Source organism: Macrobrachium rosenbergii, chromosome 29 (genome assembly GCF_040412425.1).
Source record: "Macrobrachium rosenbergii isolate ZJJX-2024 chromosome 29, ASM4041242v1, whole genome shotgun sequence".
NCBI lineage: Eukaryota > Metazoa > Arthropoda > Malacostraca > Decapoda > Palaemonidae > Macrobrachium > Macrobrachium rosenbergii.
Window position 1 is genome coordinate 6822084 of NC_089769.1, and position 25000 is coordinate 6847083.

Below are 25000 nucleotides of genomic sequence, written 5' to 3' on the forward strand. Positions count from 1 at the left end.
TGATACAGACTCACTTTACATATGTGGTCACTGTTGGACTCAGCTGCGATTTACAGGGCGTTTCCTCCCCTAAAATTCTGAAAAGTCCACTTTGAGGATTTTTTTATAATAATCTGTGTCTTGCTTCATTACCTAACCAGAATTAATTGAGAAATGTGATGATGCAAATACATAATCAGCTCAGCTTTCGGTAGTTTCAAGATTCATCTTGAAGTTCACTAAAAAAAAAATGTAGGTTTTGAAAATCTGCAAACACTTCAAACGGCCTTTCAACCAATTCAAGATTCTTGATTTATTTTTCGAAAACCGTAAGCGCTGGAAAGTTGTATGTCCAAATTTTCTGCTGTCTCGGGACATTTTAGCAAATCAGTTCAGTACTTGACTAAAACAGGTCAGTACAAGTGGTTACACAGCAGCATTAAAAGACTATCAGAATTTGCTCAAAATTCCAGCAATTCGTCTGATAAAAGTTGCATTCCCACCTCTGAAACAAAAATGGTGTTTCTGGAAACCAAGTACAATAAATAGCCATGTCTTGCAAATATTCAGTTTCGATTCAGAGAGGCCACAAGGTGGCCGGATTGGGGTTCATATAATGGTAAATGCTCTTAGTCGAACTTAAAAATTATAATTACGCATCTGTTCACATTATTGCATTATACTATGCAATTGTATGCACACATTCTTATATTCATTTATCTCATTTAGCGTTTCCTAAGGATTCATTCTTTTGCTCGCGATAAATCTTACGAAGGAATGAAACAAAATTAACGTGTACTTGGTGTTTGAAAGTAACTTTTCTAACTTTCAGGAGAAAACAATGAAAAACTTTGGTAAATTTAACTGTTATTTATTTTATTTGACTATAGTTTTTCAAGGAAAAAGTTTATACATTATTCCAACCTGATATTAAGCTTATCATGAACCAAAATCAAAACTTGGTATATTTGTTCCGCAACCCAAAATTAACTGCTCAACCTATGCATTTCGGTTGTAATAATCATTGTTAATATGTGAGAAATAGGGGAAACCAGGGTAGTTGTAGAATTGCCCGTGAGCAAAGCTGTTGCTGTATGGAATGGCAACGTTTCCATTGAACCCTGGAACAAACAACGGTAGCTGGTTTCCAGAATATACAGAACTGAATGGGTTCATTGGTAGCATTTCATTCTTTGTCGTTCCAGGCCATGACTGGATATTTGCCGAACTTGATGTCATGCCGGTATTTGCCACGGTAGCTGCTGGAATTTCGCCGAAGGAGTTAACAGGAACGTAAAGTGTCACAGGTGTTATGACTGAATAACTTCCATCCACTCCTCGGACTGTGATGGATGGTGGCTGGGCAGGCAGACTGGAACCTGCAGACTCTGGCGTTGTTGAATGGTCACCACCCTTTGGGAGCGTAGGAGACCCTACTGACTTACCAGGGGATTGACTCTCTGGTACTGGAAGTTGTTGAAATCCCGGATTATTTACAGACAGGGGATTTACACCTGCGTGTTGACGTTTAGGGGCCTTCGATGGAGATTTATCCCGAGCAGGTTGAGACGTAGTAGGTCCCTGAGTTTCTTGAAGATGGTAACTTCCAGTATTACTTTGGGGAAAGTTATGAACTGGAGTTCCTGGTGTTTGGACGGCGGCAGGGTGGCTAACCGCTTGTGGACCAGTTGAGCTTAAGGGCCAACCTACTTGCGGTATTTGGGATTGCCACTGAGGAAAGGAAGGCGCACTGGGTTCTCCCAGGGGAGATTTCATGTGCAGGCCTCCTCCGGTGTTTGGACTAAGCCTGAAGCTGTGCACTGCCACAAGGGCGGTGGCCAACATCACTGCTAATTTGGTAAACATCGGGGAATGCATCTGAAAAGAGCAGAAATAGACTGTGAGTCTCACAGAATAAAATTAATATTTACATGATTTAAAAGCTTGTAGGTGGTTCACTTTTCACTCAGTTTCAACTAAAACCTAGTAGCCCAACTGACAAAGGCAGTACATGGCTACCTGTTATTTACAATAAAGGAGAAAAAAATTAAATCTCAGTATGTGAACATATCATCATGTCACTGAATTGCACGAAATCCATAATAATATTTTAAATACGACTTAATATCAAGTACACAGATTACCATCTCTTCCTCAGCGGAGCAGTAGGCCAGATCTTGCTGTTCCTAAGAATTCTGATTTGCCTTATATACGAATAACCCATCGGGGAAATAATCAAGTTGCCAGCTGTGATTTATGTCATTCTCTCGAAGGTTTCCTGCCCACGGATGTTTTAATGTATCGATTGTACCTAAATCTTGGAGGGCTTAAATATTTTCTCTTTTCTCTGGTTGCTGTTCTTCGCGTGGTTTCGGGGTGATTTGAAAGCACGAAGACATTATTCATATTCGAAGGAGGGAAACTAACTGAAAAATGTCACAGCGCATCTTAACGTTTTATTGCTTAATGCTACTTCTTTATGGCATTTTGATATGGTTTATAGATAACCGCAAGGCCTTGGAAACAGGCCATAAATTAGAAGAGACAACATCTTATGTAAAGAACCACGAAGGAAAAATAGCCATAAAAATAATGTGACTTTTTATCACTTAATACGATCTTTCTTTGTTTTAAGATATTCAGTGTGTTTTCAGCCATTGCAAACGATTCACTAAGCTAAAAGAGAAATGTTTTTTTTAGAACAAATCCTCAATCGATTGCGCAGCGTGTTTGGAACGAAAAATAAATTTATTGTGTACAGTACAACCAAATTGCTTTATGGTTCTAGTGTTGTGTTAGTGTTTAAGATGGTTGACCATTAAACTTCTAATAACCTAGATCTCTGTATTAGATTACTAAACTATCACTCTTGGATAATAATAATAATAATAATAATAATAATAATAATAATAATAATAATAATAATAATAATAATAATACTTATAATAATAATAATAATAATAATAATAATAATAATAATAATAATAATAATAATAATAATAATAATAATAATAATGCTGGTGATAGAAGTAACTGAAATCTTGATGCATAACATGAGTAGAAAGGAGACAAATAAGTAACAGCCACCCTTATTATTATTATTATTATTATTATTATTATTATTATTATTATTATTATTATTATTATTATTATTATTACTCAAAATCTTGTTACTTTATTACGGTTCATGTATGTAAAGAAACTTGAAATACCATCAAAGGAACATGTCGTCTAGGAATCGACTTTCTGCAAAAATAATGAACACAATAAAGAAAGGGATATTCTTATATGAGTGAAAAGGAAAACAAAAGCTGAAGTTTATGCAGTATCTCACATTTTGCGGAGAAAGTTCCTCAGAAAGCAAGAGTGATGAGAAAACAGAGAATCCCTACAATTCGAGAAACACTACTTCTCTTCCGCATTCAACCAACGTTATATTTCGGCCAAAGTCACTATGACACCATGACAAGACGTGTGTTTTTGCATCGCAACCGAAAGCAAGGAAATCTCCTTGCAATCAGCCTGCTGATTGAACAAAGCTTCTCGCATATGCAATTCGGTGCCAACCGCGTCTCTCAAATCCTTTGACACAATGCGTCCCAGAGACTGGAATTCGTGTGCAAATCCCAGGTAGATATTGTCGAGCAAGGTCTATGGGGCTTCGCGGGTCTAAGCAATCTATAGGCCAGAGACAGAGGCGTATGGTTCATTTATTTCTTTATAAAGTCTATTATACTGGTGAGCTTGCCCCGTTAATAGTGAAAGCAATATTTAAGTAACTCTGCAATGCCAGTGAACTTTTAGCATATAATTTACACCACAATTTTTCTGCTACTGTTTGCTTAAATTATTTTGTTACATCCAGAATAAGTCCATAGTTGTATACACTTTGAATTTTATATTATATAAGGTTAGTGTCGTTAAATACAGTAACTTCAATTACGTTCTGAAGAACTTGCACATGAAAAGAGATTGGGACCTGATTGTTGCCACAGCTGAGTTTGCTGATTGTCAGCAAAATATAACAATAAAAATACTCTGCACACCGCTTACATTTTTTCTGTGCAGAATAAGTCCATAGCTGTATATCCATCTCGTTTTACATTTTAGTGTTAATACATAGCTCAGTTTGTTGATTGCTAACAAACTATTACCATAGAAATACTTTGCAAATCTTCTATGGAGTCTGAAGAAGATTCACAGATACTTTACGCAATCGAATGTTTCCCTCTTATTGATAAAGTATAAAACACAGTTTTATACACCCTTTTAGTGTGTAGATGCTGGGGTTGGTGGAGAAGGTAGTTATGAAACTAAAGTGGTAGTTGTCTTCTTGCAAAATGGGTGTAAGTTACACGAACCGGAAGATTTCATTCAGGTACCCTCAAGGGTATTTTAGCTTGGTTTTCAACAGTGTATTTAGATCCTTGGGAATTCGTATAGAAATTTATTGATTTTGCTCTCTCTCTCTCTCTCTCTCTCTCTCTCTCTCTCTCTCTCTCTCTCTCTACTCTCTATATATATATATATATATATATATATATATATATATATATATATATATATATATATATATATATATATATATATATATATATATATATATATATATATATATATATATATGGGCAGCGCAATTTGAATGTTACTCAAAGGCAGGTCAAGTTAATAAACGACCATTGCAAATTTTCCTTCCAAAATAAAACAAGTGAAAAATGTGCCGAATGCAATCGAGTATCCTGTACAACTTATAATGCTGTATGAAACTCTCAGCCACGGCCAGGCTACTTTAACCTTAAATAAAATAAACACTACTGAGGCTAGAGGACTGCAACTTGGTATGTTTAATGATTGAAGGGTGGATGATCAACATACGAATTTGCAGCCCTCTAGCCTCGGTAGTTTTTAAGATCTGAGGGCGGACAGGGAAAGTGCGGACGGACAGACAAAGCCATCTCAATAGTTTTCTTTTACAGAAAACTAAAAATGAATTTACTTTTATGAAAATGTGTTAATAGACTCTCAAGCAAGAATAAATGACCAAGACGTCTTTTTTTTAAGAAAACGGTAACAAAGATATTGGAAAAAAGATTTAAAAGAAACACCTCTGTCTTTAAACCTGCTCTTACCAATCCTCCTCGTCTGCCAATCTCTGAGCGTCGATTTAATCAAATGATACCGAAGAAAATTACATGATATTCCGCGTTCTGCCTCTACTTTGAACAGGATAACTTCCAGAACATCCTACAAACCTTAGAGGGATTCCACACGGGGGGAAATGAGGTAATGTAAACGAAGACCTACATTTGACAGTTCTCATCAGCTGTGACGAGGGAGTTCCCCTCGTCTCCTTGCGGGATTCTGTGATACTTGGTTAGCCGTAATGAATGTCGTTGGTTGTCCCTCCATAATAATTACCTTTTTTATATATTTTTTTTTTCATTTATTGTGCTCTGCGATGCCTAATCTCGCTTTTCAGATGTTCTTGTGATCGTGTTATTGTTTTGTATGGGTTGTGAATATTCTATCCAGTTTTTTGTTGCAGAGGAAAATCGGAAACCATTGCTTGTTTTGTGGTTCAGGTGACAGTAATTGAGACATAAATTTTAAAACTGTTATGGTCGCCTGGCTTCTTGATAGTTTTAGAATCTTTTACAGCCACTGAACACCTTTGTTTCATGGCAAAAGCTCTCCACAGTAATAAACATTATTATTATTATTATTATTATTATTATTATTATTATTATTATTATTATTATTATTATTATTATTATTATTATTATTATTATTCTGTTAAGTAGAATGGCTGCATCATGCGAATTAATTTTACATTGAGTCTTCTCAGTATTTCTTAATACTCGCTTCTCTGTTGACCAATATTATTGTGGCGAGTCAAGAAAAACTGAGAACAATCAATGTAAAATTAATTCGCACGATGCAGCCATACTTATTGATTATTATTATTATTATTATTATTATTATTATTATTATTATTATTATTATTATTATTATTATTATTATTATTATTATTATTATTATTATTATTATTATTTATTAGTTATTATTATTATTATTATTATTATTATTATTAGTATTATTATTATTATTATTATTATTATTATTATTATAAGTAACTTTACATAATTGCTTCTCAGGAGTTCAGAGAAATATATCTTATTAACCAATAAAACAAAGGCCACCTTGCAGTTTCTCTTCTGACGCAAAACTTTGCCCCGAATTCGAAAAAGTGATTTAGCAATCCCCCCCCAAAAAAAATTCTCCCTTCAGAGTTGCAATATCCTGAAAATTCTTCCTCTTGCCTGTTGATTAATCGCGGCAGAGCTCCAAACAATATTGCACTTTCGAGCACCGCCGTATTGCAAAGTCCTTTTTTTTTACCTAAATGTTGTGTTTCGAACTTTGTACGTTTCTTTAGTTTGGAATGTTTTAAAGCGGGCCATGCGAATTTCGTTTGGCTGCATTAATTGGGCTTCTCATAAATTGATCGTTTCCTAGTTCGGCTCTTAATAATAATAATAATAATAATAAGCAACTGAGTTTGGTAACTGGCGTAAGATATTTACTCCATCAGCAGTTATTCCGCAAAGAAAATAAAGTGACTATAATTCACCCAAATCGTTTTCCAAAAGCTTTCATTTATGCAGGTAATGTATATCGGTTTTACAGTGTTTCGGTAATCTAAGCCTGACTTCATTCTGTATTAAAAATGATAAGCTGAGGTAACGTCAACATAACTGTTTCATTATTCGTTTATGCCTGATTAATTAAACGTTTGCTCTAAACGCCATGAACCAGATTCGCTGAACAACAGCACCAATATGCAGTAAACGCGCCTCGCTGTCCAACTTCTCGGTTCCAGCGGTCCTTTATTCCTGACACCGTTTGACTGTGGAACAGCATTTCAGGAGATGTCGTGCAATTGGAACTTCAGAAGCTCAAGCGAAAATGCAGTGCATTGCTACCCTAATAATATTCTTCTTGCATTTTAATATATTTTTATCTATTTATGAATTTACTCATTTGTATTTTCTTTTTTGAATGAGTGGGATCTCTTCCTTTTGTACTTTCCTTTACCTCCTCTTACTTCTTCCTAATGAACACCTTAATATTTTTTGGAAGCTTTAAGAATTTCAAGTCAATGGCCCCTGTGAGTTTGTTCCATAATGAATAATAATAATAATAATAATAATAATAATAATAATAATAATACCTCCTCTTACTTCTTCCTAATGTTCATCTTCTGAATACTAATAATAATAATAATAATAATAACAAAGAATTAAAGCAAACCCACAAAAGAGAGAAACGTTTTGCCTCCTGGTACACTTATCAGAGATTTAACCTTGATAAGTCGCTACGCTCTTTCAATATTAATGAGCTGTTGCAAAGCTGTCTGCATTCTGAGTGCCCAAGAATATCTGAAGGTTACTTGTGACTATTATTTTCATGTTTATAATGTTTGGAGTAAGGAAACAAAGTTTCAGTAAGTGATTATTACTGAATAAACATTTATTTTGAGTATATATATAATATATATATATATATAAAAGTGATTATATGTACATTGATATGTCAACAATGATGGTATCATCAGGGGGATATCTCTGGCCTTTTAAGGATAAGAGAGATATCATGATCTGTATGCTCGCATGTAAGTGCGAAGCTTAGATGGACTATCTATTAATTTTTTTTTTTACCTTGAGTTACTGATTGGCAGTTGAGTCATCCCAGAATACATGCTGTGTAAGATTTTGTGGGTGTGATGTTCTGATGATTGTAGATGGTTCCGAAAAACCTATCAGTTTCACTAGGAAATCTGATTTATACCCTAGTTTGTTGTTGTTTTTGTTGCATAGTAAGGTATATTCGCCTCTTTTACGCAACTTTGATATAACACTGGAAACTATTTTAATGTTACTTAAACATAAATGAGCATTGAAACCAACATCTTACTATCTTTCCATCTGTCAAATTAAAACTGCTTAAAACAGGTGAATATATCTAAGCAGCAACAACAAAATTATGGTACAAATTAGACCCTTCCAGTGAAGTTGGCAGATTTTCCAAAAGTATCTACGGTCATCTGAAAAATCACACCCAAAAAAAAAACGTATTTAGCAATTGTTTTGGGATTAGTAATTCTGACCATCAGTTAATCATCTTTAAACCATAAAAAAAGCAATAAATAGTCCTTTGAAGCTTCTCACTTGCATATGAGCAAGCTGAGTATGACGTCACCTACTGTACATCCTCAAAGGCCAGGGATATCCGCTGATGGCACCATTATTGTTGGAATGTCCCTTTGACTACGCAGTCGGGCCACGTTTGCCTCGTGAGTCGACCACTGGAAGCGACATCTGAGGTAATTCCGGGTTTATTTCCTTCCAGGCGTTTCCACGGCGTTTGTCAAAATGCAGAATTGATGAGAGGTTAAGCTTGTTGTGTATGAAGGGTGTGCTGTTTTTAATCTTGTTATTATGTTTTGTTTCGCATTTGTTATGTCATGTTTCATTTCGTCATCCTTTTCTTTGTTAAAGCAAATCTTCCTGGAAATTACGTATATATATATATATATATATATATATATATATATATATATATATATATATATATATACACTACATAATTATCTATATATGTATTTTTATGAATATATATTACATACGTTTTACTTATATATACATGTATTTACACACACACAAACATATAAACATATACACACACATACATACATATATATGTGTGTATATATATGTACACGTGTGTGTGTGTGTGTTGGTACGTATACATTGTGCATGTATGCATATCTTATAACCAAGCGTGTAATTGTTGGGACAGCTACACCTGTGCAATATAAACGCAATATTACCCAGTCTCGCGCATCGCAACCAGGCACTGCGAAGCCAGAATTAACCAGTCAAAACCAGTTACCCAAAAGGTTACAGGACTCGGAGGAGTAAAGCCTGGGGTCGCGTGTCAAGTGAGCGGACAATAAACACGAAACTTGCAATATTCCTCTTCCTTTTAGTCATCTGTTCTTTGTTTCCGCGATGATTTCTTCATTCCGCTGAGTCACAGTTCTGCACGTTGCAAAATCTTTTAAAAATCTTTCAGTGCTTACATATGATTAAGCTTTTTCGTCAGAAAATCATGAGATCTTTTAGCGTCAGGATATAGAAAGAAAGTGTTATTGGTATTCATAATGCAAATATATATATAAATATATATATATACATATTTATATATATATATATACATGTATACCTATATACCACTCATATATATGTATACTTATATATATACTTACATATATATGTGTGTGTGCGTGTGTGTGTGCGTCAGAACGCGGCACGTGTATAAATAAAATCTCTACGTATCATCAATATTCATCTAGTGTACTGTCACTCGTTGCACATCTTTCCCCATTACAAAATTCATGACTCATTTCAATAATGTTATTTCACACACGAAATTTATTTTTCATTTATTGTTAAGCTGACGCATCAGGAAGAGAAACTTCAGCTAAAGACAGCTCAGCCTCAAAAGGTCGCAGGAAGTGACTCTGCTTTCCCTTGGAAGCTGGAGAATTTGAACCTGGCCCACAAAAGATTTATCCCCGTAACGGGATAGTGCCGTCAGTGCACCTCACGCGGTGCACTGTAGGCATTACTTAAGGTTCTTTGCAGCGTCCCTTCGGCCCCTAGCTGCAACCCCTTTTCGTTCCTTTTACTATAAATCCTTTCATATTCTCTTTCTTCCATCTCGCTTCCACCCTCTCCTAACAATTGATTCATAGTGCAACTGCTTTGAGGTTTTCCTCCTGTTCAACCTTTCAAACCTCTTACTGTCAATTTCCGTTTCAGCGCTGAATGACCTCATAGGTCCCAGTGCTTGGCCTTTGGCCTAAATTCTATATTCAGTTCAATTCAGTCCACAAAAGATGATGCTCAGTTACTGCTTGTGCTTATGTTTACAAATTGTTTACTTAATGTCTCTCAAGAATCCTATGATCTTTCTCTTCAAGATGGAAAATTTAAAGTTTCAGTAGGTCCTCCCTGTGGTTTAGTCTGTCTAAAGCTGAATCTTGTTCGTTTCTTTGTTTATGCATAATTCTTCAAACCAAAGCTGTTCGTTAGTCGAAACTGTATATGCTTTCCCCGTGGATGAAACGAGCAAGTACTTCTAAAAGTCTATCATTTTCTTCCTGGGAAGGGATCACCACTAAATAAGAATATTTTGATGATTATACGTAAACATTTTATCATTTCTAAGCTGACACGATGTTAGGTCACATAGATATTGCAATAATGGTACTGGAAATGCACTTATTAATTGGAATGTGCATCATTATGCCGTAATTATCAGATATGCCAATAAACAGATTTTGGATTCAGTTACCGCTGACAAAATCTGTCAGAACAAGAATCCCGGTCACCGAGTTGTTTATGAGTGCTGTGCGTATATTTATGAAACTACAGAGGATATTTCTCCCTCAGCGGTTAAACAAGTAATATGGCATTGTCTATTGGTGATAAACCAACGAAAATGAGAGAGTATTTTAATGTGCTTTTTGCTAAACGCTAGTTTTTGTTTTGTTTTCTTTTATGTCAATGTCAAATTGACCGTAAACCCCAAGAAAGGCCAGTTATCTGAGAATCCAGTTTCGTTTTGTTTTTCTTAATTCCAAGTCCCACTGGTGAGCTGAAATGTGAACTTCGTTGATGGCGGTCGCCTAATTGCGGTGGTCTCAGCAAGGGCGTAGAAAGTCATAGGGCTGTCAGCCTCATCCTAAAGAACTTGCCGAGAAGAGGAAGGATATTTTGGAATCATCCCTATAATGAGAAATTATTTATAATCTATATGTATTTGTATATATATATATATATATAATGTATATATTTAAATATATACATATATACATATAGACTGATAGATAAATAGAGATAGATCAGCACTGAATACATTATGTTTAATCAGAGAAAATACATAAAAAAAACATCCTTGGATTCTCTATAGAAAACGTCTCTGAATGGAAAAGGTAAAAAAAAAAAAAAATTATCAAAGCATACTTAATTACAGTCTACCTGGCATGGCCTTGATTTTGGATGTTAATAACGAGACCTAAACATCATTCGCTGCTGTCATTCTGGCACCATATCCAGCGTTGGTATCTCGATGACAGAAAAGGTCGAGTCAAGGACCCGCGTTTCGAAACAGGATGAAACACTAGAATTAGCAATGGCTTTGCGACGGCGTTTTGCACTAATAATCATTACGTGCGTGCTTCTGGATAAACCCCAGAGCTTTCCACTAATATTTTTTACGTGTGTGTTTCTGTAGCTTTATGTTAGTGTGTGTGTGTGTGTGTGTGTGTGTGTGTAAAACTCGTGCATTTTATAATGGTCATATTCTGCAATATGTGTGCTTACGTGAACTTGCGTTTCCTCAGTTCATTGGGTGATGTTTAAAATAAATTAATTATTGTGCAGTAGTTATACTTAATACCCATCTCTCTCTCTCTCTCTCTCTCTCTCTCTCTCAGAATCAATCTCTCTCTCTCTCTCTCTCTCTCTCCACCAGGCTGCAGAATACAATTCTGCTTCTCTCTCTCTCTCTCTCTCTCTCTCTCTCTCTCTCTCTCTCTCTCTCTCTCTACACAATAGAGCCTCTACTTACTGGAGAGCCTGAACATGTATGGCTTAGAAACACGACAATTGCGAGGACAACTCATGGAAACATTCAAAACACTGAAAGGCATAACAAAAGTAGACAGTAACCTCTTCGCATTAAACGAAAACCAGACAAGAAATAATGGATGGAATCTAGAACTGAAGAGATACAACACATCTCATTGTGGGAACTTCTGCACATACAAGACATCGTGACACGTGGAATAAACTGCCACCAGAAGTTGTCAACAGCAACAGTGTGGAAGAGTTTAAAAGAAAGCTAGACACAATCATTAGAACACTGTGAATGAACAGTGAAACCTGCTCCTAGAGATAAGTGAGCACATGATGTCTCCTCGGATGGACTAAAAAGTCTTTGAGACATCCTAATTCTTGTAACTCCTTGTAACTCTACACAATAGAGACACTGCTTTTCTCTCTCTCTCTCTCTCTCTCTCTCTCTCTCTCTCTCTCTCTCTCTCTCTCTCTCAGGCAACAAAAACGTCCGATTTTCAAAACAACTACTTCTAAGTCGCGTGTTTACGAGCGCGCCTGGTGGCCACTTCTGCCTAAATCCCGTTCCGCACTGATCCGGTAACGTAACCTCAGGGCGATTAACGAATAACTTCCGCATTAACGACCTTCCACTGGTGTCCATTTTCCTCGTCGTCCAATTCCCTTCGTTTCCCAGGCTTTATAAATGAATTCCCCCGCAGGCATACCTATTCTCTCTAAATGGGTTTATCGAGGAACTTTCACTCAAGTAGGTTAAGGTTGGTCGACCTGCTCTGCTATAACCTCAGGCTGTGTGGTGTTGATTGGAGTTTTTTTGTTTGCTATTGATTGCTGTGATCATGACAGCGGCTGGGGGGTTTGTTTTTATTATTATTATCTATAAAAGGTTGGGAAGACAGTGGATGGATTAGAACAGAGACGTGTTTTGTATTTGCATTCTGGTCCATCATATTTATTTACATTTCATGTCGCAGGCGTGGTTGGTGTCACAAAGTATGTAGAGATTTTTCGAAATAATCATTAGCTAATGGACTGACTTACATGACTCTCTCTCTCTCTCTCTCTCTCTCTCTCTCTCTCTCTCTCTCTCTCTCTCTCTCTCTCAGTGAGAAAAATATTTTAATTTCAATTATATCTTCACTTCATACAGAATCAAAAGTTGTTATTTTCTCTCTCTCTCTCTCTCTCTCTCTCTCTCTCTCTCTCTCTCTCTCTCAGTGAGAAAAATATTATAATTTCAATTACATCTTCACTTCATACAGAATCAAAAGTTTTTATTCTCTCTCTCTCTCTCTCTCTCTCTCTCTCTCTCACACACACACACACACACAGTGAGAAAAATATAATTTCAATCACATCTTCACTTCACACAGAATCGAAAGTTGTTATTCTCTCTCTCTCTCTCTCTCTCTTTAGCCAACATCAGTCAGAAAAAAGGGCAATCCCAGAAAATCTCCCACTGTTTAGCATGTCACAGACACCAGTACAGCTTCCAGACTCACCCCAAATAGACAGCATGCCCATAATTCATATTCTCTCAATACCCCAATGACAACCTCCACCAGCCACCCGGCCGTCCCTCCCCACACCACCCAACCCAGCAAAACACATTAATAACCATGCTTGCAAGAGAAAGCATAACCTCGCCTCGTTCTAATGTCAGGAGGCATCCTAATATGGGCGGGATAGGTCATGCAACGAATGTCGTAACATTTTCTCTTTTCAAATACTTAAATTCTGCTACCAAGTCATAGGATGCTTAGTTAAATTTTATCAATACAGTCGCGTAGAAAGAAGAGGCTGGGTTTTGTGCTAACAAGTAATATGCATAACATGCATATATATATATATATATATATATATATATATATATATATATATATATATATATATATATATATATATATATATATATAGTATAAATCTATAATTGCAGAGATCCTTTAATAACATAATTGCAGAGATCGTTTAATCATCCATCCAGCAATTTATGCAGATAAATTAAGCCTGGTTCTTTCGCTGGCATCTTAATTTCCATCACGGAAGGCCAGGGCCAACCTCACTCATGGTCACCCATGTGAATGAACTCTTAAAAACCTCATTTATCAACTAAATGAACTCACCTACGAATCGCATGGACGCTAGAGAACTTGATAACCGAAGCAGGTCGCAGGAAACGAAGATCCAAAGCAAGGTAATTAATGTGACGTTTGTCATTACTGTTATTATTATTTTTTTTTCCAAAATGAGAAAGCATTCATATAGAACAAGCCTAAAAGCCATTAACTTGAAAAGCAAATTATCCAGAAACAGAATGCCTACCTGTATAATACAAATAATCGGAAAGAAGAAAGTAGCAATTGATTTACAATGAATATAACTCGATTAACAAATCGGTAGATGCAAACGTCAACAGCATTACGAGTCAGTGAAGCGAAAGCGATGACTCGTGGCATTTCAAAGTGGTATTACATCGCCTTTCAAAAGTCTCGCCAATAACCTTCAGGCAATCATTTAGGTCATGAATATTTTCGCTGAGGAAATGGAAATCGCCACTTCAAGCCTATTTGTTTGATGGAATCTCAACAGGAAAACACGTTTCCAGAAGTTTATGACAATAATGTCCTCACCCCTGTCTATGCAGGAAGCACTGTGAACAATACTCGGATCTCTTCTGCAGACCCACGAAAAAATACTTTCAGTAAAACACAGACGAAAAATAATTCGTCAAAAAACTTACTCTTTTACGTACCTTTATTCCTCACACCCTTAGACTGTGTATTGGAACTTCAGACGTTAATGCAAAGATGCAATGCATTGCTACCTTAATACAGTTCTCCTTGTGTCTTAATAATTTACTTACATTTTCGTATATTTATTTATTAATTTGTTCATTTATCTTTTTTTCAATAATTGACCTCCTCTTTCTGTATTTTCTAATACCTTCTGCTACTTGTTTCTAATGAGCACCATATTCTTTGGAAGCTTGAATTCCAAGTCAATAGCCCCCTTGGGTTTTTTGCATATAAATAGGGTTCATCTTCTGAATAATAATAATAACCTGTCTAACAAGCTATCTGAAGTAAATGACAAGCATATAGTATAATAAGAAAGTTCACTTAAATGTTCCTTTAAGTTATTCGCCTCTAACTAATAGTGCGGACCATGGTATATATGGAAAAAATATACTAACTTGATTGTATCTTCAAGTAATTTTATCATATCCCAAGACTGTGAACTCTCACGATACCTTCGCTATTCCACTAACAGAGGTTTGGAAACATTGTTCAAAGGACACCAATTTCCGTAAATCACGTAAATATGGCACCTTAAATGACTCACCTAACATGGTAACACCAGAGTTGGTCTGTTTAATTATCTGCTTAATATTTCTTCTTTTATTTATATGTATTCATCCAGACAAGGGTTATTTTTTTCTTTCCTAACTTGAGGTATTCTTCCCATTGTGTCTAATTTTCCTCTGAATATTCTTCTTGCACAAACACCGTCCCATACTGAAAAGCGCTTTGACATAGCTAAATTAATTCACTATAAGCGATCATATAACAAATTATCGAAGATCTTAAGTTGAGACAAACACAATGAACTATTATCCTTGTTATTTCTATCATTCTGATCATCACATAAACGCGCAAATAGCAAGTCATTAATAATGGTAATTTACGTATCTTTTCCAGGACATAAAGGGTTGAATAAATTACAAAAATAAGAATCGTATGATATATTATCGTCTTTGGAGTCTACATTGGTACCCAGTCGAAACTACAAAATATGAAGTTTGACTCGACAGCAAATGCATTAAAGCTATACCGCACTAATGCATCGCAGTGGCAGATAAATAACTTATAAATAACACAGTGGAACTGTGGCATATGTGTACTGATGGCTGGAATTGGTGAAACTGGTGTTGAATGTTGAATGAAAGGTTACGACAGAGGGCATCTCGATCAACCATAGAACCCTCCTCCGTATCCATAACCAGGGTAGCCGCCAAAGCCTCCTGGGTACCCGCCAAATCCTCCGGGGTAGCCGCCGAAACCACCTCCGAATCCTCCGAATCCTCCTGGGTAGCCGCCGAAGCCACCTCCGAAGCCTCCTGGGTAGCCTCCGAAGCCGCCTCCGTACCCGTATGGATTGAGGAACCCGTTGACGGCTCCCTGGGCGGCTCCGATCAGGTTAGGGAGGAAGAACCTCTGGTTTGGATTCCCCCCTGCTGCTTGGGCTTTCTGGTCAGGCTTCGGCAGGGCGCTGGCCATACCCAAGGCCACGACGACCAGAAAGCTGATGACAGCGGGACGCATCTGGAATGTAAATGAGAGTGTGCATGTGAAATGCTCGTGAGCCTTTTCTAAAGGGAGGTCATTTGGGGAATCTTAAGCAAATTGCTTTATGTACAAAGATCCTGATCAAATAAAAGATGAAGTCCGTGTTATCGTCATCTCTAAAGAAATATTCTTCTTGGTTTACAGAACAAACAAGTATACAATATGGATATGGTGAGACAAAATATCCTGATCATAAATCTTCCAAAGGAATATTTTTGTAAGTCCGTTAGTTAATTAGCCTTTTGATGATATCCATCCTAAACACGAAAGTATTCATAACATTAAAAGAAAATTATAAATTAACCAAATAACTGATGAATAAACATAAAGACTGCAGTATGTTACAAAGCAAACATTACTCCAGAACAAACAAAGATTATACAATATTAGATATGGTGAGACACTAAATATTTTCATAAGGTCTTGTGTCACCCCTCTGTTAAATCTTCCACAGATTAGTGGTGATTTTAGCTCATCAAATAAGTGAACGCGTTAGTCCCTCCCTAATTAGCCTTCTTCAATACATTTATTTCTGGTAACTTCTAATAACTGAATTAAAACAATAAAGACCTTTGCTCATTTCATATCATTAAAGAAAAATTTCCATAAATTAACGTAAATAACTGATGAAATAAACATAATAATAGCATACTCGATTACAAAGTAAACATTACACCGAATGTCTGTATACAACAACAGAAGATTACGCACCTAATTAAAATATTATCAAATGGAAAATTCTATCATGCAAAGCATACATTAATGGAAAAGTTTTACATAATGAAAACTAACAATCTTGTCCCTTATGATAAAAAAGATGTTACTTGTTAAATATTCCCTCTGTACAGTTGTTTATTGCCTAAGGTGCGCTGTTTGTTTTACAAACTCTCAGTCATTCCACAAATTAGTAAGAATCACTTTTTTATGTTTTAAATGTTTTAAATATTTTTTAAATATTTTTTACTGTTTTTAGAATCTTATAGATATTTTGTACATATTTTTAATGTTTAGTATAATTTCCTGTTTTAAGATGTTCATAAATTATTTTCAAGCTTTCTACATGCTGATGTTCATTAAATTTGATTAAATATTGCGTAATTTTAATGGATTATGCAGTGCTTGGTTTTAAGTTCGTTTTTATATCTTTATTATAGCCTTGAGGATGCGATTATGAATCGTGAAACGTTGGCAAAATAAATGTACCTGAGTATATATGCTTCCTGGTGAGATATATAGCTATATATATATATATATATATATATATATATATATATATATATATATATATATATATATATATATATATATATATATATATATATATTATGTATGAGTGTGTCTTACACATTTTTATATAAACATGTAGCATGAGGTAAACTGTATTTTTTCATTCTATTGCAGCATATATTAGAATATATTTTGTTCATATTTTTAAATTCTGTTAAGTCCTTTTACTAAAGAAGATCATTTTTAGACATTATTACTAAGAGGCAACGGTGCCAGTTTTAACTACTTATAAACGGTTGCGAGCGGAGAAATGAGCATCACAGTAACGCGGAAGTGAATAAATAAGAAAAGCTTCTGCACAGAGCTGGATAAAAAGAAATAGGAAATAACACTGTAAGTAAAACTGCGAATTAAAGAGCAAAACCTAGAATCTAAGCGTTAGCGATGAAATTCCGTAATTACTTATGTATCAGTAACTATAGCGATAGATTGATCAGTATAAGCCGCAAGTAACTAAATACAGTTCACTGGAAATCACTTCACCAATAGAGCACTAATGTTTCATTACAGTACATGAAAAATACAGAATGATCTAGAAAAAAGCAATGGAAAATATTAGAAAATATCTCCCTACCTTCGATTGTGTCTTAATCCTTAACGAAGATTGTTGCTTACGAGAGTGTTGAAGTCCCTGCCCCCTTCCCGCCGTATATATACGGCGCAACTTATGCCCAGCCTTCAGGTTCAGTTGAGTTGCCAGTTAGGAATTCGGTGGAAGGAAAACTTTTTGTTTATTTCTGAGGGGGAAATTTCCTACCAGTCATCAAAGGAGGTCTGCAAGCACACGATATCTGCAATTAAACTCGACCTAGACAATGTGTTCCACTTTTAACGATCTCTTCAAAGTCATGGGAAAAATTCAGCGAATTCTCGCAACCTTTACCTGTCGGAGCGAATGGTTTAAACTGGATTAAAGTGTATCCTTTATTGAAAGGATGATTCAGTGGAGATTAAAACACCAAAGGGAATTTTAATAAGGTGATAAAATAGATACATAAAGTAAAGATAAACTTTCAACCTCGATCAGTGCTATGTTGAAACTGGAATCTCTCTAGGTCAAGTTATGTGGGAATCCCAGATGAGTAACCATCATCCTCACATTGCTCACAGGTACTTTTCTCTTTCTTCCTTTCTTTCTCTCTCTCTCTCTAGAATCCCCACCCCTTCCCCCCACCCTAAAACTGAAGTCAAGGCTGGTTATGATTCGTCAAATGGTGACTAATCTTCCATGTAATCGATAAAGTCACTGAGGATATGACACCTGCGTAATATTCATTCAAACTTGCTGTGAGTAAGCTTCTTACGACCAGACTCTTTTTCTAGGCATCCTCGGGGGATAAATACCGTTGCCAAGTGGCTTTCCCGCGGTTTTGGGATAATGGCCAATGTACATTCCTAGCGCGCATGCAGCTTTCTTTGGCCTCGAGAAAGTTTCTGCGCATCTTCCTACTGAGTGGGCTAAAATAAAAAGTAAAAATGAGGACTTTCCTTTATGGAATAGCTGCATGTTTCTGTTGCGTATCTGGTGTGGTATGGGATGTTATTGTTACATTATTGTTACATTTCTTATGATGCTGTAATATACATATATATATATATATATATATATATATATATATATATATATATATATATATATATGTGTGTGTGTGTGTGTGTGTGTACGTGTGAGTGTATTTCATCTACTCTTGATACCAGATCAGACATAATCTTTTATTACAAATAATCTTGTTGGTCAATATATTTTTTATATTTCTTGAACGTTTTACTCATCTTGCAGGGAAACTTTGTAGGTGTTGAATATTTCCAAATATCCAGTGTTTTTTTCGTTTAAATTTGAAAAATCTCCAGTTTTGCGTTCTGGTGTTGATATTTTACATGGTTCAGCTATTTTACAGGTGCTTCACTCTAATAAACTTAAAACAATAGAAATAAAATTACCTATCGCAATTATATCTAGTCAAATGTATTATCTGTTCCTTTCCAGAAAAATTTCTTTTAAAGTAATTTTTCTTGTAATCCAAATGTCAAAATTATTCTTTTTCATAGTATAAATTTAATTGTTACAAAATTTAGGTAAAAGTTAAATTTATACTATAAAAAAGAATAATTTTACATTATCTCATTTTTCAAAATGAAGATACAGATGTATCATTCTTTACATCCATTGACTTATCATTATCATCATACACTTTTGATCAAAGTGCATAGCAAAGCTTTCAGCCGCTGATCTGAGTATTTCAGAAAGTGAAAATGACCTGAAGTAACGTTCATAACCCGACAAGAACGTTTCATGTTTCCTTTCAAAGACATAAAGGGTAGAAGAAAATAAAAGGCTCAGGGTTCGCACAATATATTCCAGTCTCTTGAATCTACATTCTCACTCTGTCGAAACCTACAAACTGAAGTCTGAACGAGAAAACGAATAAATTAAAGCAATGGAGCACTAAAGTATCGCGATGTCGATAAATAAGTTCATAAATATGAGAGCGGACTGATGGCACGGATCACAAATGAATGATTCGGATGAAACTGACGTTTGACTGCGAATGATTTTCCTTTCCATTTTGATCAACCGAAGAGACCCCCTCCGTATCCATAACCGCCTCCTTGGTACCCGCCGTAGCCTCCGGGGTAGCCCCCTTGTCCACCGCCGAAGCCCCCGGGGAACCCACCTCCGAAACCACCACCCAAGCCTCCGAGGCCTCCTCCGAAGCCGCTTCCGAAGCCTAATGGTCTGAAGAGGCCGCTGAGGGCGCCGAACAGGTTGGGCAAGAAGAACCTCTGGCTTGGGGCTGCTCCTGCAGGTTGGCCTGGTGCGTCAGGTCTTGGGAGGGCGATGGCCGTCCCCAGGACCAAGGCGAAAAAGAAGCTTAGGACGGCGGAACGCATCTGAAATAAATAAATAAATAGATGAATGAATACTACAGTTTCTGAAGGGAGCCATCACGTTACAGCTAGCTAAGGGATCTGTCACACTACAGTTTCTGAAGGGAACCATTACAACACAGGTTATTAAGGAACCTATTACTCTACATTTTCTAAGTTCTTCGTTGGACGAGTCGGTATAGTTCTCGGCTAGCACTCTGCTGGGCCCGAGTTCGAGTCTCCGACCGGCCAATGAAGAATTAGAGGAATTTATTTCTGGTGATAGAAATTCATCTTTCGGTATAATGTGGTTCGGATTCCACAATAAGCTGTAGGTCCCGTTGCTAGGTAACCCATTGGTTCTTAGCCACGAAAAACAAGTCTAATCCTTTGAGGCCAGCCCTAGGAGAGCTGTTAATCAGCTCAGTGGTCTGGTTAAACTAAGGTATACTTAACCTTTTCTACAGTTTCTGAAGGGAGATTGTGATTTTAAAAGAGCTTGTCCAAGTAAAATGTAGTTAAACAACCGGTTTAGCATCAGAGGCTCATAGTTTTTGGGAGAAGGCCTTAATGGGCGTTAAAGTCACGATACAAGAGACAAAATCCAAAGTGATACTTTTTGTTTTAGTGTTTTTGCTCAGTAACATTAATTTCAAAAGCTAAATTTTGGCAGAGTTGAAGATTTTGAATAATAGCATTCACGATGTTACAATTTATATCCAAGAAACAAAATTATATACATTTAAATTAAGAAAAACTCATTGTATCACACTTCACTATACATGTTTATATATTAAACGATTAAGTCATTTTCTTTCTGCAATAACGTTGTCTGTTTTCTTGACATCAGAAAGAAAGATCAAAACACTTTGCGTTTCATATGTATATATATACGTATATATAACTATATATATATATATATATATATATATATATATATATATATATATATATATATATATATATATATATATATATATATATATATATATATATATATATATATAAAATAAATATTCTGAATCAAGTTCATGACCATTTTAGTTCGTTCGCTTACAAAAAATAGTTTATAGCTTAGCACCTCACTTCAACTCACTACTCTCTTCTAAATTTGCTTTTTCGTTTAACAATCATCAGTGAAAAACGTCCTGATCGAGAGTGATTAAACAGTGAAATGTACAAAAATGACGAAATATTACATTTCAAACCGAACATCACTCCAAACACTTTTTTCATTAATTAATTAGTCAAAGTAGCAATATCTTAAGACAACTAAAAGTGGCTGACAAAAAATCTGTTTAATAAAAAAGGAATAAAGAAAAATTTAACTCAGTCAATCGTTATGAATATACGTACGAAAAACTGATCAGTCTGTTTTTGGTAACTGTCGCTTACAATTCACTAAAATGCGCAAACATAAGTAGAGAAATTTATGTAAATATATTAGATTCAAGTAAAGATACACAAATTTATCCCTATTTGATGCATATGTACAGTAGGGATGTCATGTATTGCGAATAAAAAATTTTCGTAATACATAGCAGCAGATACAACTCCTTAGATACTTATAACTCTCTTAACTGAAGAAGGAATATTTTTACTTTGAGTCAGGTTCCAGTTCTGTAAAAGACTTTCTTTAACAAAGAACTAAACATTACTGTTTAACTTAATGCGGGAATATCTGGCGAATAAGGAATATTTTCCGGTTCCCGTTTAGCAAACTAGCGCCAGAATGGATGTTCAGCGATTCTGCATTAATGTTTTAAAAATAATTCTTTAAAAGCCGGTGTTGAAGAAATTGCAAAAACTGTATCTATCATTTAAAATGTCGAAATTTCTTGAACTTGACTTCTTACAGCCATTTTTTCTCTTTGAATTTTGAATCTCACAATACCGAAAAGTAGCTCACTATTGCATCACTAATACGCCATTGTATTCGCTAAAAAAAAAAACACAATTATAAATTAAAAAAAAAAAAACGAAAACACTGACAGAACATTTTCCTACCTTCGACTGAGTCTATATCCTTCTTGAAGATCGCTGTTTTCGAGAGTGTTGCAGATTCTTCCCTCTCACGGCATATATATACATACGAGGCATATGCACAGCCTACGCGTGAAGACGAGTTCCTAGTTAGGAAATCATCTTTTTTTTCTGAGTAGGATATTTACTACCGGTCCTGGAAGGATGTCTGCATATAAGATCAGTGCAATTTTGACTGGCCTAGAGCAAGGGGCGTCCTACCTGTGTTTACGCCCACACCCATTTCCAAACCCGTCCGACACTTATCATTTGTTACGAGCGTTCTTATGTTTTCATTTTAGATGGCTGTCATTTTCAGGCCTAGATTTTAGCTAGAACGTCAGGTCTGAATCACGAAAAGTTAGCTAAAACCAGGAAAGGTATTACTAGAAATCATTTCTTTTGATGGATAACGCTAGTGCAGTGGCGTTTTATTCCGAGAAATTTTTAAAAAACAGTAGCCACTGACAACACAGAAACATGAAGCAAGTACGTAACATTTCTTCCATTCATAAAAAGCCAAACAGTGACGTGCAAGTGGGACATCTAACTGCCCCTTTGTTACCAGGATATCAGTCCTTCGTGGCGTAATTCCAAGAACACAATTCACTTCAGATGTGACATCAAGACAATTTCTGTCCTCAGTATAGAGACAGAGGGTGGAGAGGCCAGACTAGCAGGCTAGGTCATGGCAGTTGGTTCTTTCATACCCAATTCTATTAAAAAAAAAAAAAAAAAAAAAAAGAAAAATTTCATATTCAGTGTTTCAAAATTTGCCAAGTGTGATTCTTGGCCAGTGTTTATTCCGAAGATCAATAGACTCATCATGTTCACTAAAGTCCGTCATAACTGATATGTTTTTGTTCAGATTTCCAGGAATCTTTGCTCTCTTTCATTTCCCTACAGAAAAAAAAAACATATCTTCCCACTTGGGTAAATTTTTCCCTAGATTGTTTCCCGAAAAAAATTCAGTGGAAACGAAATAAGAAATGTAATTCTCAAAAAGAAGCAAAATAAATGTATAAAGTGATAGAAAAAGTTGAGCTTATTATGTTTCAATATGATTGCAGCCATTTAGACGTCTCATTTCTCATTGAAATCCCACATGATTACCAACTTATCAATTAAGTGATCTTTACCGCTGCTCCCCGTAGGATGGTAGTGCCGTCAGTGCACCTCATGCTGTGCACTGTAGGCATTGCTTAAGGTTCTCTGCAGCGTCCCTTCGGTCCCTAGCTGCAACCCCTTTCGTTCCTTTTACTGTACCTCCTTTCACATTCGGGTGGAAAGTAAAAGGACAAATGTTTCATAGTGCAACTGCGAGGTTTTCCTCCTGTTACACCTTTCAAACCTTTCGACTACCAATTTCCTTTTCAGCGCCGAATGACCTCATAGGTCCCAGCGCTTGGCCTTGGGCCAAAATTCTATATCCCATTCCATTCCTTTATTCGTTCTAAATAAAGTGGCTACCAACCATGCCCAACAAATAACCAAAAGCAACGAGGAAGTTAAAACAGATTTAAACCACGACATTTAGCGGGTCTTTGCGTAGGTACGTATAACGTATCGTTAAACACTCCTGACTTAAGTTATTTTCCGGTTTGGCAGTCGTACAATATAAGTACGAAAGGGACCGAAAGGCGACCTTGTCCCTGTCGCAAAAGGAAGAAGAAGAATTATGATAACTGGAAGAAGACGAAGATCACCAACAACAACAACAATAATCCTCATGACGTCGTAGACGTGGGTTTATCATGACGTCATAAGAAGTGGTTTTTTTTCTTCTTCTTCTTATTTCCGAGCTCTGAGGATACGCGAACCTTTCATAGAAATCAAGGAAGTGGGTTTCATTTACACCTCCATGTTAAGTATATGGTCGTATAACAATAAGACTTAAGGAGATAAAAGAATAAACATACAGCCGAAGAGACAAATAAACATTAGAACTGTTGAATCGTAAACAACACTCGAGCAAGATAGAAAACAGCTAAAGAAACAGTTAACAGTTGGCAACCGGAACAAAATCACGGTAAACAAAAACAAAACAAAAACAACAATGGCGTATCGTTAAAAGAAACCGAATGAACAACGAAAGAGAACCAACAAGTACAACCAAAAACAAAGCAGGAAATTAAAAGTCTAGCAGCCTCGCATATGGCTAAGATGTGCCGTACTCGGGTCTGCCGTGAATATCAACCTCAAGACAGGCGTTGGCGTATAACTGTTCAGTCTTTACATTGAAAAGTCCTTTTACCCCACCGTGCGTACGAGAGAGAGAGAGAGAGAGAGAGAGAGAGAGAGAGAGAGAGAGAGAGAGAGAGAGAGAGAGAACTCACTAAATAAGGTGGATATCTCCTTTGGCGTTTGGAACCGCCCTTTCATAGAATTTTATATTTGTGTGTTTGTAGCTTTTTGTTCTCACAGCATCCATGATGCAAATTATCTTACTTTAAAAGTCAAGTTCGTGTTAGTTTGCTTCCTTGACTAGTTTGGCTAAGATCCGAAGAATGGAAAGTAACCAATGAGAAAATAGTAGGATGGGCCCTTAAAAATAGAGTAAAATCCCTAATTTCTTCATTACAAACAAAACTTTCATTTACATTTTTCTGGATGATCAACATTAAGTTAAATACTATCTGCGTGAGTTAAATTTCTCATACTTCGTCACATCAAAGTTAGTATGAATTCACTTCCTAATACTTCCCAGTATAATTTTAGATATAGTTTTTGTAATGACATCGAAATTATTTCGATGTATATATAAAAAAACTATCTGTATGGATATTTAATATA

At 35.9% G+C, this 25000-nt stretch overlaps 3 protein-coding genes across 3 annotated transcripts in view; 1 reads left to right on the top strand and 2 right to left on the bottom strand.

Annotated features, from left to right (window-relative positions):
- Positions 1 to 25000, top strand: part of LOC136854378 (glycine-rich protein 3-like) — a 98339-nt gene that overhangs the window by 59015 nt on the left and 14324 nt on the right. The window lies entirely within an intron of this gene.
- LOC136854376 (uncharacterized) lies at positions 15412 to 17998 on the bottom strand. Its single transcript, XM_067130676.1, has 2 exons — positions 17892 to 17998; positions 15412 to 16006 (listed from the first exon to the last, which is right to left on the bottom strand). Exon 2 carries the CDS (start codon positions 16004 to 16006, stop codon positions 15653 to 15655), a length of 354 nt encoding a protein of 117 aa, XP_066986777.1. The 5' UTR covers positions 17892 to 17998; the 3' UTR covers positions 15412 to 15652.
- Positions 19664 to 22270, bottom strand: LOC136854377 (pupal cuticle protein Edg-91-like). Its single transcript, XM_067130677.1, has 2 exons — positions 22193 to 22270; positions 19664 to 20209 (listed from the first exon to the last, which is right to left on the bottom strand). The coding sequence occupies exon 2, from the start codon at positions 20207 to 20209 to the stop codon at positions 19889 to 19891; it is 321 nt and encodes a 106-aa protein (XP_066986778.1). The 5' UTR covers positions 22193 to 22270; the 3' UTR covers positions 19664 to 19888.

Excerpts from the sequence above, each read along its gene's own strand:
- LOC136854377 (XM_067130677.1), bottom strand. The coding sequence starts at position 20,209 with ATGCGTTCCGCCGTCCTAAGCTTCTTTTTCGCCTTGGTCCTGGGGACG.
- LOC136854376 (XM_067130676.1), bottom strand. The coding sequence starts at position 16,006 with ATGCGTCCCGCTGTCATCAGCTTTCTGGTCGTCGTGGCCTTGGGTATG.